The 16,985-nt window shown below is 45.6% G+C and overlaps 1 protein-coding gene across 2 annotated transcripts in view; it reads right to left on the reverse strand.

Annotated features, from left to right (window-relative positions):
* Positions 1-16,191, reverse strand: part of LGMN (legumain) — a 35,957-nt gene extending 19,766 nt beyond the window's left edge. Inside the window, exons 1-2 of one of the 2 annotated variants that reach the window (XM_070775579.1) lie at positions 16,057-16,191; positions 5,786-5,952 (exon numbers count right to left, since the gene is read on the reverse strand). In XM_070775579.1, the coding sequence (XP_070631680.1) occupies positions 5,786-5,923 (138 nt within the window). In that variant the 5' untranslated portion in view covers positions 5,924-5,952; positions 16,057-16,191. Of the gene's footprint in view, positions 1-5,785; positions 5,953-6,758; positions 6,945-16,056 lie in introns of those variants that run through there. The other variant, XM_070775580.1, reaches the window with a different exon arrangement.
* Positions 16,192-16,985: the final 794 nt, after the last annotated feature.

Genomic DNA, 16,985 nt, shown 5'->3' on the forward strand with positions numbered 1-16,985 from the left:
GCTCCCCTACATTCCTGGGCTCCTCACCACCGTCTTGACAGGCAGACTCTTTTATGTCCATTTCACAGATGGGGACAGGCTCAGGAAGGGCTCAGGGCTTCCCCCACCATGCCTCATGCTCTGCCTCCCACACAGAGGTCTCAAAGCCAAGCAGTGATCCTCTCTTGGGTCCTTGGAATTACTTGGTTTCCTCCCAACCTACTCAATTCAAAGGGGCTTTCGGTCCGAGTCAAGCACTCACTAACACCCAAAAGAAATAAATGTAAGGTTAAGCCAAGTCAAGTGACTTGGAGACAGTGCTAAAGGTTACTTGAATGACTTTCCTGGAGCATGTCTTATCTCTGTGCATTTTTTCCCTTAAAAACAGAAATGCCATGTGAGAGGAAGGTGTTGAGCAAGACTTGATATTGAGGGCAGAGCCCTCTGGGCCACTGAACAGAGACTGCTGACTCAACTCTCAGCGTAGGGAGATGGGATTACTGACACATCCCATGATTTCCTGGTGGAGGTCACTGTCCAGTCACTGATCATGCCGCCCCACTTCAGGCTAACTGTAAGCTAACTAAGGGCAACCTGGGCAACCCAGGTTAACTAAGCTGACCTGGGGCAAAGGCAAAGGACTTGTTCTTGAAATACTTGGCGTCACTGCCAAGGGGCCCACCTTCAAGCCAGGCAGGGGCTGGCAAGAGTACATGGGCTGCTCATTGAGAGAATATGTATAGTACCCCTTCTTGGCACATGCTCTGAGCACTGCTGAGGCTAAGCCCTGAGTCTGGGCATTGGGCAAGGGTGAGGGGGCTGCTAGCTCAGCTGGTAAAGAATCCGCCTGCAATGCAGAAGACCCCAGTTCAATTCCTGGGTCAGGAAGATTCACTGGAAAAGGGACAGGCTACCCATTCCAGTGTTCTTGGGTTTCCCAGCTAGCTCAGCTGGTAAAGAATCTGCCTGCAACATGGGAAACCTGAGTTCGACCCCTGGGTTGGGAAGATCCCCTGGAGAAGGGAACAACTACTCACTCCAGTACTCTGGCCTGGAGAATTCCATGGACTGAGCAACTTTCACTCACTAAGCCCACCACCACCTCAGATTTTCCAGAGGAGAATCAAGAGGTTTGGAGTGAGATTACATCATTTGTTCAAACTAACACACCAGATTCGGGAAGAACAGGAATTACACCTGGGGGTCTATGCAAGTCCACAACTGACAGTCCCGACCGCCCGGCCCAGCATCTGGCTTGTACAAAGACAGCCCTCCTGGGCTAACTGCATTCCCCTAATTCAGTCCTGCTCAGCTCTGCTCTCCATCTGTTTCTTTTCTTAAAATATAAAAGTGATACTTTGTAACAAGATGGATTAACTATAAAAACATTATGCCAAGTGAAAGAAGCCAGACACCAAAACCTCCACATTGTATGATTCCATTTATGAAGTTTTTGGAGAGGGCAAGACAATAAAGGCAAATGGCAAATCCTTGGGTGCAGGAGGCTGGGATGAGTACAGGCACGGGGGAACTTTCTAGAATGATGGGTATGTCCTAAAACTGAACTGTGGTAACACTTGCACAACTATCTGAATTTACTAAAAATCACTGTACTATGAGATAGGTGAATTGTATGGCATGGAAACATACCTCTTCAATAAAGCTGTTTCTAAAAAGTGGTAATTACACACACCCTTAAATATATAAAGTGAAAGGTGGTCATTCACAAGTGTAATGACTGCCACTAGACCCTCCATCAGCCTATTCTTTCCTCCCAACTTCAACATGTACAAGTTCTGGACTTTTCCCTCTCCCTCTCTGCCTCCTCTTGGCCCCATGGATGCTCATAAGGAGGCTCCTGAAGCCTTCCCAGGAAAAGGTGGCACTCCCTTCCTCTCCACCACAGCCCCCAGCTCGAGACCAGCAGAGGGGAGGGGACGTCAGCATTCTCCCAGCTCCTCACCTCTTCTGTTGCCAACATGTCAGACCTTCTCCTTCAGAGCCCCACTGCCCAGCAGTGACCTCAAAGCTCCCCTCAAGCCCCTTTCTCCCAGTGACTCCTGGCTCACATCTCCTCTCCTCCCAACACCCCCCCCCCCCCCCATATCCCAACATCCTCCTAATGCCTTGTACAATGGTGAACTTCACCTTCAATCCACTTAATTTTCCTTCTCGATGCACTGAGATCTCTGTACTGAAAGAAACCTTCCTCTAGTCCCATTCCTCCCCTGGTGACCTATGTTCTTCTTTCTCCCCATCACAAGCCTGTCGGAAAATTAGCCAGTAAATAACATCCTTTGTGTGGTTTGCACCAAGGGACATCTTCCTGTCATCCATGCATTGGAGTCTGGCTCCTGCCTCCACCACTGCAGGAATTTGTCCTCCAAGACCTTCCAAGCCCATACTCAAGATGCAACATATCCCACTAGCATCAGCCCAGACCCATCAATTCCCTCACTGTCATCCATTCATCCCAGCCCCAAATGGAAAACAGAGAAATCCAATTCAATGTAACCAACACAGGTTAAATAACCATCATAAAGCATATAAGAACGCTCTGCAACAATCTAACTGTGCCCAGTATACTAATCTTCCCTAAACAAATTTGTGATAACAAGTGCTATGTTCACTCAAGGAAAACGTAAACCGTATAATATCATATATGAAACGAGTCGCCAGTCCAGGTTTGATGCATGATACTGGATGCTTGGGGCTGGTGCACTGGGACGACCCAGAGGGATGGTACGGGGAGGGAGGTGGGTGGAGGGTTCAGGATGGGGAACACGTGTATACCTGTGGCAGATTCATGTTGATATATGGCAAAACCAATACAATATTGTAAAGTTAAAAAATAAAATAAATTAAAAAAAAAGTCTCTGCAGAAAAGAAAAAGTCTGTGTAGGTTCCATGGGAAAAGTTCTTTCAAATGCTCTTTGTTTCCCCTCACACTTTTAATTTTTTATTTTGTATTGGGGTGTTAACTGGCTATACCTCAAACGCTCTTTTAACGCTCAGTCTCTAAAGTCAAGACAGCAAGTGTCAGCAGTTGGCCAAGGAGAGAACTTGGCCAGCAGGGATATGAACCGAGGCCAACCATGATTCAGCAGCCACGCTTCCTCTGCCCATCTTTAGCACCAGCATCCGCCCTTCTTTAGGGACAGAAATTCCAGTCTGTGCCCACTTCTTTTTGCTTTACTTGCTTCATTCCATTTTGATATGAAGTAGTTTACCCAGGGAAACTAGCAAGACTTTAAAAAAATTTCCTGGGAGCAAAGGGTAATCAGATACCTACACTGAATAATGTTTAACCAATACAGGGTTTTTAAAGTTCGTTATATAAAAACCAGGGTGTCTGATGAAGCAGCCAGTCTGCTATCAGTGACCCGTATTTAATACCCCATCTTTCTGACTCGTGGTGAGAGGCAGAGGAGAAAACTGAGCTGGGTAGTTAATACTCGGATTAGTCCTCTTTCACTGGGTCAGGTCTGTGTGTGTGCTGTGCTTAGTTGCTCAGTCGTGTCCGACTCTTTGTGACCCCATGGACTGTAGCCCGCCAGGCTCGTCTGCCCGTGGGATTCTCTAGGCAAGAATACTGGAGTGGGTTGCCATGCCCTCCTCCAGAGGATCTTCCCAACCCAGAGATCGAACCTGGGTCTCCCGCATTACAGGCGGATTCTTTACCATCTGAGCCACCAGGGAAGCCAGGGTCAGGTCTGGGTGAAGTATTAAAAAGGTATACTGCCAATGAAAATAACTTTTTAATCAAGCCAAGTTTCCTATTCAGCTAGCATATAAAAAGCATTCAAGAACTAAGTCATTCAATAATCATCAAATTATAGAGCTGGTAGGGAGTTCACCTAAACCAACCCCTCTTTAACAGATCATGAAACTGATATCCTGGGAGCGAAACACTCACGAGGCAGCCCTGTTAAGCCGTCACAAGCACAGATGCCAGGTCTAATCTGGCAGCCACTGGCCACACTTGGTGACTGAGCACTTCAAAGGTGACCAGTTGAAACAGAAAGTAAACATAAATCGGGAAAAAGAACTGGACCGACGGCACATAACCCCACAGTGGGGGTCAAATGCGTTTACTTATGACTGCCTGTGCATCTCGTCTCTGAGAACTGAAAGATTCAATGACTTTTTTAATAACAATGTTATGAAGGTATATAATTCACATCACACAAGTCAACCTTTTAAATATACAAGTCACTCGTTTCTAGTATGTTCACCAAGTCACGCAACCACCACCATTCTCTAATTCCAGAACCTTTTCATCAACCCTAAAAGAGACTCCATACCCAGTAACAGTCATTCTCTGTCCGCTCCTCTGCCTAGACCTGGTCAACTAACGAATCTACATTCTGTTTTTAGAGCTTCCTCCGCTAGACTTCCATCTATAAAAGGAATCCTGTGGTCCTTTGTGACTGGCTTCTCTCACTTAGGATAATGTTTTTAAGGTTCAGCCCTATTGAAGCCATGTATCCGTCCTTTGTTCTCTTTTATGGCCAAATAATAACACCTTGTGTGGACAGACAATACTTTTTGTTTATCCATTTACTGGACACTTGGATTGTTCTTACTTTTAGGCTAATATGAATAAAACTGCTATAATCATTTGAGTACAAGTTTTTTTGGGGGGACGTACATATTCTTTTTTTTTCTGAATATATACCTAAGAGTGGAATTGCTGGGTCATACGGTAACTCTGTGTTTAACCTTTGAGGAACTGCCAGACTGTTCTCCAAAGCAGCTACACCATTTTACATTTGCACCTGGAGGCTGCCAAATGTAGATTCTTTCCTCTCTAATTTCTGCCAGGCTGGTTTGCTGAGAGTGCCAGGAAAGAAGAGGAGGAAAGGGTGAAGGCAGAGCAGCAGGGCAGGGGTGTGGAGGGCAAGCAGACTTGTGACGCTGCTTCCAGAGTCCTGTCTGCACCTATGCGGCCTCACGCGAGCCACCTCCGGTCTTCAAGTCTCAGTTTCTTTATTTACTAAAATGAAGGCGCTAGACCAGTAGGTCTCAACTAAGGACATGTGGCAAAGTCTGGAGACAATTTTGGTTGTTACAGTAGCTGGGTGATGCTCCTGGTACCTAGAGGGCAGAGGTAGGGATGCTGCTAAACATCTTACATGCGTAGGACAGCCCCCAACAGTTAAGAATTACCTGGATGGACCCAAGCGTCAACAGTGCCAAGGCTGAGAATCCCTGCATTAGACTGAGGTGACAACATACGGGCCATTCTGAGGAACAGCCAAAATGGTTTCCAAAATGACTGTACCACTTTATAATCCACTCAGCAATGGGGCGGGGCTGGGGGTGGGGTGTGTGTTCTGCTCTCCACATCCTCATCAACACCCTAATTTTTGCCAACCTAAGAGGAACATCCGTTCTACTTACAGTTGCTGGGGGGAAGGGATAGTTAGAGAGTTTGGGATGGACATGTACACATGGCCACATTTAAAATGGATACCCAACAAGGACCTACTGTATAGCACAGGGATATCTGCTCAATGTCACATGGCAGCCTGGATGGGAGGGGGGTTTAGGGGACAATGGATACATGTGCATGTATGGCTGAGTCCCTTTGGTGTTCACCTGAAATTATCACAATACTGTTAATCAGCTATACCCCAATACAAAATTAAAAGTTTAAAATAAATAAAATCTTGGTAGCTTCTACTCCATCCCAAAGCAAAACCAAACCAAAAAACAATAAATAAAAAGTCTCTTCTAATAACAATGTCCAGGGTTGTTAACAGACTGCCAGTGTCATACGGGAAGAGGTGAGTCACTTTCTTACCTGGTGCCTGTAATTATACCAGCCGTTTGATCCTGCGACGATCACCACCCAGTGCTTGCCTCCGTCCTCAGGGTCCTCCAGGGGAGCAGCACCAGTTCCCAGGACCAAGCTGAGCAACACGGTGACTTCCCAAATCATCCTGCCCCCGGGAGTTCCGCTGCAGAAATCTAGGAAGACAAAGGCAGAGTCAAGCGAAAAAAGAATGACAAAAACAGAAGAACGCTACTGGCCCCTAAGACAAGACCACAGAAGATGGGTCAAAAAGATAAGATTATTTGGTCACCAGACAGAACACGCCGAGGATAAAACTGATGTCAGAGCAGAATTTCATTCTCCTCGCTGCTGCCACTTCCCTGGAGTGGAGCAGAGGGCTGCCCACAGCGCCTCCCCTTCACTACGGGCTGAACTTAGGAGAATAAACCCAAGAATATCGAGGAAGCTCTAGGGGCAACTTTTTAAAGCTTTTGTCACAACTTGGAATACGGAAAAAAAATTCACTGACAAACTTCACTGTGTCGGAAAAATATCTACCACATACTATGAACTGTTTTAAGAAAAGAACAGACATAGAATGTGTGCATAGCAAAATGTGGAAGGCAGACAAAATCTAACAGTAGTTACTCTTGGGTGGTAGATGGGTAGAATTAAGAATGATCTTTCTTTTTGTCTCTCTTTACTACAAATAATATATATTACTTATACAACAAAGCTTGTAAAAATTCAACATACACTTGATGTAAATACTGAGGGGCAATTTATGTGTGTGAGCTATCTGGGTAAGCTATCGTCTAACACTGGCAATTTATGTGTGTGAGCTATCTGGGTAAGCTATCGTCTAACACTGGCAGCCCAAATGAATGTCTTTGTATACTGCTTACAACCCATTTACATTATTCCGTACAAGAGGCTGGGCAAACATTTTAATCCTTGTTTCACTGGGTGGGGAGGTTGAAACAAGAGAGAAGTGACTTACCCAATATTCACAGACAGTCAGCACTGGCCACAGCCCAGAACCCACGCCTTCTGAATTCCTGGCCCACCCTTTCTGCTACATGGTTCTGCATCTCAAGACTTTATTCTTAATGAACTACACGCCCAATCTTACACTTCACGGCCAAAACTTTAAAGAGAGTTTTAAAGCACAAAAGGCAGAACTAAGGCCGAGTCCTGGCCACCCTGAAATTACTCAGACAAGTATGCTATTTTAATGCCCTGTGTTCTGACTATGTTATTTTTAAAAAAGCCTTCCTATGGCAGAAGCCAGGCCTGCCATTCTGAGATAAGAGGAAAAACAGTCGTTGAGACGTAGGAACTCGGAACAGAACAGTTGCAAGGCTAACCTCTGCCTCTGATGCTTTTTGACAAAACAGTGCTCATTTACTCACTCATTAATGTATTCACTCATTCATTCACCTACTCAGTCAGAGTCTCCTGAGCTCTGACCCTGCCAGAAAAAGTGCTGGGGGCTGGGAACGCAGTAGGGACAGGACGAAGCCTCTGTCCTCAAGGACTGCAGAGCCAGCTAAGGCATGAAACACCTCAAAGTCTAGGAAATCATCCTCAGCATCTGTGCCTAAGACTGTGCTAAACCTCAAAATGATGGGATTTCCTTCCAAGTGAAAAAACAGGAAGCCCTGAGTCTGGTACAAGTTTTAAAAAGTAAAGGCACTTTGGGCCAGCACTTCTCCAACTATACGCCCAGATCGCCTGGGGGGCTTGTTAGAAGGCAGAGTCTGACTCAGTAGGCATGGGCAGGGCCTGAGACTCTGCATTTCTGACAAGCTCTGGGTGATGTCCAGGACTACACTCTAGTCAGCTCTGCCCAGAAGCTCAGCTTCCTAGTCAAGAAACCGTACTACTCTATCCCCGCAAGACTTCTCCCAGGAACTCAATTTTTCACATGTAAGACTTAAGAATCTGAGGCGGGAGGACTTCCCTGGCAGTCCAGTGGTTGAGATTATGAGCTTCCCATGCAGGCGGCAGGGGCTCAGTCTCTGTCAGGGAACTAGGATCCTGCGTGGTACACAGCATGGCCAGATAACAAGATAGAATCTGAGTTGGTGCTAGATCCAGGTTTCTTCAGCTCCACTACAAAGTCATGGATGCATGGGCAACTACAATGATGTGCCCCAGATTTGATTCAAGATTGCCTTGAAATGGTCAAGATGAGTCACAGATGAGGGCAGTGGACTTCCCAGGCCACCCAGCCCCGGAACCCGCTGGTCTATTAATACGTCCGTGTGTATGAGAGGATGTTTTCTCATGTCCACTTGACCTGCCCAGGGCTCACCGAGGGATAATAAAAGGGGAAGTGATACAAAGGTATGAATCAGCAGCAGTGAGGTCAGGCAAGAGACTGTCCAGCTCCCACCCCCAGAGTTCTGCAGTGGCCCCCACACTGGAGGGGAAGGTGAGCCAGTGATACTGGAGGTCATGCAACCAGCAGCCTCCTGGCTGCAGGCAAGCCTCCCAGGAAGCCTTCTCTTGGGGCAGGGGTCAGCAAAGTCTCTGTAAAGGGCTGGAAAGTAGGTATTTTCAGCTCTGCAGGTCAAGTCATCCCCATTACAACTCTTCAGTTCTCCCACTGCATCACAAAGCAGCCAAAGACGGTACAGAAACCAGTGAACACGGCTACATTCCAATGAAACTGAAACAGGTGGTCTCTGTGGCCCGCCCTCAGGAGCCAGAATGTATTCTCAGCCCACAGGACAGGTACAGTCTGGGGTTTTTATTATCTTTCATCAACAATCATAAAATAGGCTCCCTGGTTTGCATACCATGCTTTCTGAGTCTCTATCACGTGACTCAGTCCTGAAGAGGCTGATCTGTCCGGAGGCTCTAGTGCCTGACTTCTTCTTTTCTGTCTTCTCTTTTCTTTTCTTTTTTCTGTTGTGCCTCATGGCATGTGGGATCTTAGTTCCCCTGACCAGGGGTCAAACCTGTGCCCCCCAGAAGTGGAGGCTCAGAGTTTTAGTCATTGGCCTGCCAGGGAATTCCCCCTTTCATATTTAAATAAAATATACTAGAGTTGAATGGTTGAGCTGCCTGAGCAACAGAATAGACGCCACCAGCTCAACTGCCTAAATCCGCAAGCAAACAACACCACCAGGGTATTTTTACAAATTCCAGTTTACTTTTCATTCTTCTAAAACACTAGCAAGTTACTCTTATTCATACACAGGGGACATTTTCAGAGTTAACATTTGGCGATATTCTTGTCTTTTTTTTTAATTATTAACACAGAGTTGTGGTTCCTTGAATACAACACCAAGTTACAAGCCTCACCATGTGACACCGATTGGGAAATGCCACTTAAAAAACACGTACATTAATACCGTGGGAACAGTATGGGGCCAGGGGCGAAGGAAAGACGTGAAGTAATACAATCCTTCCATCACCCTTAGCAATGAACACGTCTCAAAACAGCACGTTTCAGATAGCAATTTCCTGGTCAGCGCTATTCTTGACAAGTCGAGAGCAGGAAAACAAAGTCACAAATCATCTTGAGGCATATCTATGATTCTTGTTTCAGCAGAGTGAAAAGTTCATGAATAAAAAGTAAACAAGGATCTCTGGGACCTCCCTGATGGCTCAGTGGTTAAGAACCTGCCTTCCAATGCAAGGGACGCAGATGTGATCCCCGGTTGGGGAACGAGGATCCCATACGCTGCAGGGTAACTTAGTCCACAGGCTGCAACTAGATAAGCACCTCAATGAAGACCCAGCGCAGCCAAAAAAAAAAAAGTAAATGATCCCTGCCAAACTGGCCCAGGAAGACCGCTATTTCTTGCCCATGGCGCTCCACGGCCCCAGTCACACGGGCGCCGTCTTCTACTTCTTCCTGTCTACTCATCCGTCCAACACACAGGGCCTGAACACCCACCAGGTGCTCACAGAGACTGAACAGGGAGCCAAACTGGCGAAACCCTTCACAGAGCTAACATTCTAGCAGGAAGAGACAGGTTGTGCGGTGGTCATGAGAGCTGGGGAAGAAATAAAAGCAGAAGAGGAAGTCCTGGTGGGAGTGTCGAGTATCGTTTTTTCAAAACGGGAAGATTTTAAGAAGGTGAAGGAGCTCACCCATTTGTAGCAGGAAAACCCCAGAGGCAACATAAATGGTCATTTACGGGGGTTGTCTGTTGTTGTCCAGTCGCTAAGTCATGTCCATCTCTTTGCAACCCCATGGACTGTAGCATACCAGGATCCTCTGTCCTCCACTATCTCCCAGAGTTTGTGCAAATTCATGTCTACTGAGTTGATAATCCTATCTAACCATCTCATCCTCTGCCACCCCCTTCTCCTTTTGCCTTCAGTCTTTTCCAACATCAGGGGCTTTTATCAAATAGGGTACTATTTAGCAAATCAATTATGTGTGTGCGTGTGTGTGTGTGTTAGCAGTTCAGTCATGTCCAACCCTTTGCGACCCCATGGACTGTAGCCCACCAGGCTCCTCCGTCCATGGGATTTTTCAGGCAAGAATACTGGAGCGGGTTGCTGTTCCCTTCTCCAGGGGATCGTCCCAATCTAGGAGTCGAACCTGGGTCTCCTGCATTGCAGGCAGACTCTTTACCATCTGAGCCACCATGGAAGCCCTAAATCAAATATAATACATCCTTATAATGGGATACAGTGACAACTTTAAAAGAAAAAGGTAGTTCTTAAAAGTGCCGAGAGTGGGAAGGCCTCTGAGAGGATGCTCAGGGGTATGTGTTTAGTCTGCTAACCATTTGCAGGGAGAAAATGACCCAGGGAGCTGTTGCTCTAACCAGGGGAGACAGGAAAGTCCCCAAGAGTGTTCTGTTGTTGCTATGCCGCACAGGGAGGGAGGGCGGGATATGGGTCGGTATCTATGAACCATGGAGTGTGCAAGACACTTTCCCATCCTCACAACAGCCTGTGAGCAGGCTCATTACCCGCTTCAGCTGAGACAGACTAGCAGAGGTAGAGAAACTTGGTGGAAAGTGGTACTGCCGGGTGACACACTGATCTGCTTCCAAAGATTGCTTCTTCTATTACACCACCTCGCTTGTCACACCAAAAAAGCATTGTTTTTGTGAGTATCTCAGAGGCCCTGTAACCATAGGTGGGAGGGCTACACCCCACACTCTGGGGCCTCCAAGTTTCCTCCAGCAGCAGGATACCCAACATGCCTGCTCTTCATCACCCCACTACTTTAAGACACTTATGGGTAATTGGTTATAAAAAGGTCTTAGAAGAAGAGCCCATCAAAGGAGAATTTGAACCACACAAACTGGTTGGACAAGAGCCCATCAAAAGAGAACTTGAACCACACAAAGTGGTTTGTCAATGGATAAGCCTTTACAAATGAATGTCACCAGCCTCCAATGCCAAGTCCTCGATGCTCCCACTGGTCCAGCGACCCTCTCATGTTACAGGGCTACATGAAGTCACTGATTCAACTGAAGGACTCCACTTCAGGCAGTACCATCAAGTGGGGTCAGATCCAATAGGGGAGGTTTGGGACAGACCCGAGTGCACACACTAGATCAACTGTCAGCAGCAATAGAAGTAACAAGGCTACAGTTAGAGGACCATCTAAATAGCAGGATCAAATTCAAATCCAAGTCTGACACCAAAGCCCAGACCTTAACCACCCCCGTGACCTCCCACATCAGCCCTGTACTTGCTACTTGCTCTGGGTTAGAGACAGCGAACCATTAAAGCCAAGCAAAGCAGCTGGGCAGACAATGACATCTGTAAAGAGACTTCCAAACCTACAGGTTTTAAGATCGTGCCCTCTGTTCTTTGTGGGCGTACAACAAAATCATCATGCAAGTGGTCCCTGGCTGATAACATGCAAAAGAGACAAGGACAGGAGACAAGGAGCCCTCTTTTACCGAACTAAAGTCAAGTTCCTCTGAGCCCTCCTCCCGACAAGACTTTGGCCCACTGAGCCCAGGTTTAGCAAGAATCCTGCAAGGATCTCCCATCTTTGGCCTCTAATCAAGCTCCTCTTAGCAATTTTTCAGCCATTGACCCTCCCACTCTGCCTACTGGCAATAAATCTCAGTTGTCCTTGATGTATTTGGAGTGGAGCTCAGTTCTATACGGAAGTCTTTCTCCTCTAATACAACAGCTAGAATAAAATCCATCTTGTCATTAAAAAAAAAAAAAAAATGGTTACATTACATGGCACGTGGGATTTTAGTTCTCCAACCAGCGATCAAACCTGTGCCCCATGCACTGGAAGGACAAAGTCCTAACTACTAGACCACCAAGGAAGTCCCCCGTCTTGTCATTTTTAACAAATGTCAGGTGAAATTTCTCTTTAATACAGGACAGTTACTAAGTTACTACTGGACTAAGTTCCTAAGTCCAGGGAGACCCTGCCTCACCTTAATTGTTCATCTGTCAAATGGGATGATAGAACTAAATTATTAAGGGCCTATTCAGTTCCCATATCCTTTGATTTTCTGTTTCAAGAGTAAAATGGAAAAAAAAAAAAAAAAGAGAGAGAGAGAGAGAGAGAAAAGAAAATCCAAGTAGTCTGATCTCAAATCTCAAAAAAAAAAAAAAAATGGATTTTGTCCAAGTGAGAGAATCAATGTTTTTTCATAGGGAACATTTATGATTCAGTAGCAAAGCACATTCTAGATTAGAGCATGTCCTTCAAAGTTACCTAATTCTGATGCTATGGAGGACTTCCCTGGTGGCTCAGTTGGTAAAGAATCTACCTGCAATGATTCTATGGAACTTTTTCCCCCACAACTCTGTAAACTGTAGATACTAGAAATGAAAATAATTATTGTCTAAAAACATGCAAATGCATTCTATTAAGTGGAGGTGCAAGTGACTCCCCCTTTGAAAGAAAGAAGCCAGGTTGCCCATTGCACATTTCAGTATTTCTAATCTACAAATGTACTTTGTACTTGGAATCTCCTTTCAACTGACAGTAATATATACAGAGTGATGTTGTTGTTCAGTCACTAAGTCACGTCCGACTCTGCAACCCCCTGGACTGCAGCTTGCCAGGCTTCCCTGTCCTTCACTACCTCCCAGAGTTTGCTCAAACTCTTGTCCACTGAGTCAGGGAAGCCATCCAACCAGCTCATCCTCTGTCGCCCCCTTCACTTTTAAAAAATTATCTTTTAACATTTCAAAATGTACAAGCAGCTGTAACATATTTCAAAATACACATAGTCAAGAAAGATTTTTTTAATTTACTAATGTCTAGAAGAATTTGATTTTTGGTTAATGGTTTTTCTACATTTTTATTTTCACTGCTTATTTGGCATTTGAATTTCTTTAAGTTTCTCCCAAATTACTATTTTTTGAAATCTAGGATTAATAATAGTTTGTAGTCTTTCCCCAAATGAATGAGCATGACTTTTATAACTAGATGTAAATTCTTAATTTTAATTTTGTTACAACTTATATTTTAAGAAATTGAAGGATACACGTTAAACTACAGAAATGTACAAATATAATATAAAATACCTGTTACCGTTATACAGATCAACTGTTAATATTTTGTAAATCTGTTAACCCTCTTTCCCCATAAACAAATAAAACATTACAGATAAAACAGTCCCCCATTGTCCTGTCCCATTCTCCGCATACCACAAGGTAACCACTATTGTAAATTATTTCATTCCAATCAATTTATTATACTTTAAAATACATATATCCACTTTATAAAAATTCTCCTACTAACAAACATGTAGGTTGTTACCTTTTTTTTTTTTTAACTATTAAAATGTTGCAAAAGCATTCTTATACTCATTGCCTTGTAAGCAAATGTCTCTCTGGTACTTTAGGAGTAGAACCACTGAGTCTTAAGATATACCTATTTTGCTAGCAGCTGTACTGTCCTATGGAGAAGGCAATGGCACCCCACTCCAGTACTCTTGCCTTGAAAATCCCATGGTTGGAGGAGCCTGGAAGGCTGCAGTCCATGGGGTTGCTAAGAGTTGGACACGACTGAGCAACTTCACTTTGACTTTTCACTTTCATGCATTGGAGAAGGAAATGGCAACCCACTCCAGTGTTCTTGCCTGGAGAATCCCAGGGACGGGGCAGCCTGGTGGGCTGCCGTCTCTGGGGTCGCACAGAGTCGGACACGACTGAAGCGACTTAGCAGCAGCAGTACTATCCTAAGATATACTTCCAAATATCTGATATCTTTCAAACAATTGATACTCTTGAGAGTAACAAAGTTCATAATTTCTACTCTGATAGATATAAAGTGATCTAATTATGAGTTGACTCATTGGAAAAGACTCTGATGCTGGGAGGGATTAGGGGCAGGAGGAGAAGGGGACGACAGAGGATGAGATGGCTGGATGGCATCACTGACTCGATGAACGTGAATCTGAGTGAACTCCAGGAGTTGGTGATGGACAGGGATGCCTGGCGTGCTGCAACTCATGGGGTCGAAAAGAGTCAGACACGACTGAGCGACTGAACTGAACTGAACTGAATTATGGGTTTGATCTCTATCTCCTGGATTACAAGATAATTTGAGTCATATGTCTAATCATCCAGATTTCAATATCCTTAACATTTGTGATGATTTCCTCTTCATAAAATGGGACTCAAATTTTGGCCTAAAGCAATGTCTGTGGTTTAAAGAAAGAAAAAAAAAAAAAAGGCTGGTCATTTCCTTAAAAAAGATAGTCATAGGTGGAAAATTCAAGAGACAGCATTCACCTCAATATATTTTTAATGAACAATACTAGGTATGGTGTTCACTTACTTAAGAGTTCACAACCTTTTACTCATCTCTCCTCTCATTCAAATGCAATTGTCTTTAAAATCCTCAGCAATTCCCCTGGGAATTACTGCAATGAGCTCCCTGGTGTGGCCTCTTTCCAACACTTTTCCACATTAGAGAGTATCTAAGATACACACTGGGCTTCCCTCGTGGCTAACTGGTAATGAACCTGCCCGCCAATGCAGGAGACTCGAGTTCTTCCCCTGGGTTGGAAAGATCCCCTGGAGAAGGAAATGGCAACCCACTCCAGTATTCTCCCTTGGGAAATCCCATGGACAGAGGAGCCTGGCTACAGGCCATGGGGTCACAAAAGAGTCCAACACAACTTAGCAACTAAACAATAGCAACAACAAAGATACACATCTACTAAATTCGGTTTCTAGGGCTTTCAGGGCAAAATCCAAGTCTCTTATAAGCTTGCAAGATGCGCCTCTGTTTTCCACTATCCACATGAAATCCCTTGCTCCAACCAGGCTCAGGACTCCGGGTCCAAAATCAGTGCTCTTTTCCTGCCTTCATCATGCTATTTTCCAGGCGAAAGGCTCTTCTCTTTCATCGCGCTAGCTCCTGCCCATCCCTCAAACTCCATTCAATTATTCCCTTCTCTGCAAAGTCTTACGTCTTCCCACAAGCAGGGTTAGATGCTGCCCCTGGAACACTGGAATGGTTCACGATAAACTGCCTCTCCCCTTTATGAAATAATCCCTGCTTAAAAAACTTAGTAAGGCTCAACCAATGTTTGCGAACTAATGCAGTAAAGACATTACTGTCTGGAGCAAAGACAGCTGGGCCATGCCACTCACTACATACCACAGGGCAAGTCTCAAACCATGAACATTTATTTTCACAAAATTTCTTTCTCCCAGCCCCTAGATTCTTGGCACTGAATACCACGTGGGTAAAACCTCAACTCTAATAGAAGTAGGGGATCAAATCCTGCTAACTTTCACTTCCATGGTTCATGTGAATCATCCTGTTAACTCCCACCAGCTCAAACCTGTGAGAAGTGGAGCTTTTATGATTTCTCAGAAGGGATGTTTTTATACCTTTGGGTATATTTGCTGTTGTGGTTAACATAACCCCTTCCCCCTTAGGCTACCAAGAACTAACTGGAAACAGATGAAACCTCAGCATTACAAACCTCAACAACCTGAGTTGTTTCTAGATTGTTAAGACAGTACACAAGAGACCCCCTCCTGGCATTCCCTGGCTATAGGACCTTAGCAAATGTGCTCTCAGCTCGCGCCTGTTTCTCTCTGCTCTTGGAGGAGCCTGGGCTTCCAGCCAGAGCTCGCTCAACAAAAGGAGCCCCAACTCACCAACCCCACGGGATGCAAGGCTGAGAGAGCTCATCGGAAGTCATCCTTTGCCGAAAACTCCCTTTCTCCCGATGAGAAATGGATTTACTCAAAAAAAAAAAAAAAAAGGCCGGGGAAACTGAAAATCCCAGACATGAAGCCAAGATCTGCGGCCGATGGGCGACCCTGGTCTGGGGCGTTGGGCCGGGCCCCAGTCCCCTGCCAGGGATATTGATTACCTGCTGCGGGACCGTGGGAACTCCTCGCGGTGCGCAGCCTCAAAGAAGTGAGCTGCCGGCGTCCTCCCTGCAGAGATTGCTGAGCAGGGTCCTAGCTCCTTGCTTTGAGGGTTGGCTGCGCCGCGGCGATTGGCCGAGCTTCGGGGAGGAGCGTCTTCGAAAGCCAATGGGAGGCGAGAACGAGACCGGAGAGTCGCAGAAACTACAAGTCCCAGCGAGCCCTCGCGGGGCCTTCTGATCCCAGAAAGCAAAGGAACGCAGGGAGGACGGTATCCAGAGAATTAGGGCGGGATGGGGTGAGGGTGGGAGGGTGGTTCTGACGTGTGTGGAACCAGGGGCGCAGTGATTCCCCGGAAGGATCGATCCCCAGCGCCCTAAGCCGTTTAACACTCCGCTTCTAAACTTGTACACAAATTAGAACCACATAGGGTAGTAGCTTCGTAGGTACTGATGCCTCTGCCTCTCCCTAAAGATTTTGGTCTGCCTGTGGCCTGGGTTTTGGAGTCTTTAAAGAACCCCAGGTGATGGGATGTGCAGATCCGTTTCATCCTGGTAACAACCCTAGGAGAGGGAGGCACTGTTAATGTCATCCCAGCTTTACACACGGGGCAACTAAGGAAAGTTATGTCAGGGAGGTTAATTTTCGGAAGATCACATACCTCTGAAGTGGCAGAGCCAGAATTCGGAGCCAGGCAGTCTACTTCCAGAATCCGGTGCTTTTTATCCGTATGCTACTTCTCAAACGTTTGGTATTGTCTCACAGGGAGAGAAAAGTAAAATACTATACATACAAGTACCATGGTATGGAGCTCAGAAAGTTGAGTTGAATGTAGTTATTATAAGTCCAGTACTGCCCAAGGACATCGAGCACAAGATATTGAGACTTACATTCATGGGTTCTCTCGTCTCATCTTTTTTGTTGTGACTGT

The sequence above is a fragment of the Bos indicus genome, chromosome 21 (genome assembly GCF_029378745.1).
Source record: "Bos indicus isolate NIAB-ARS_2022 breed Sahiwal x Tharparkar chromosome 21, NIAB-ARS_B.indTharparkar_mat_pri_1.0, whole genome shotgun sequence".
Lineage (NCBI taxonomy): Eukaryota > Metazoa > Chordata > Mammalia > Artiodactyla > Bovidae > Bos > Bos indicus.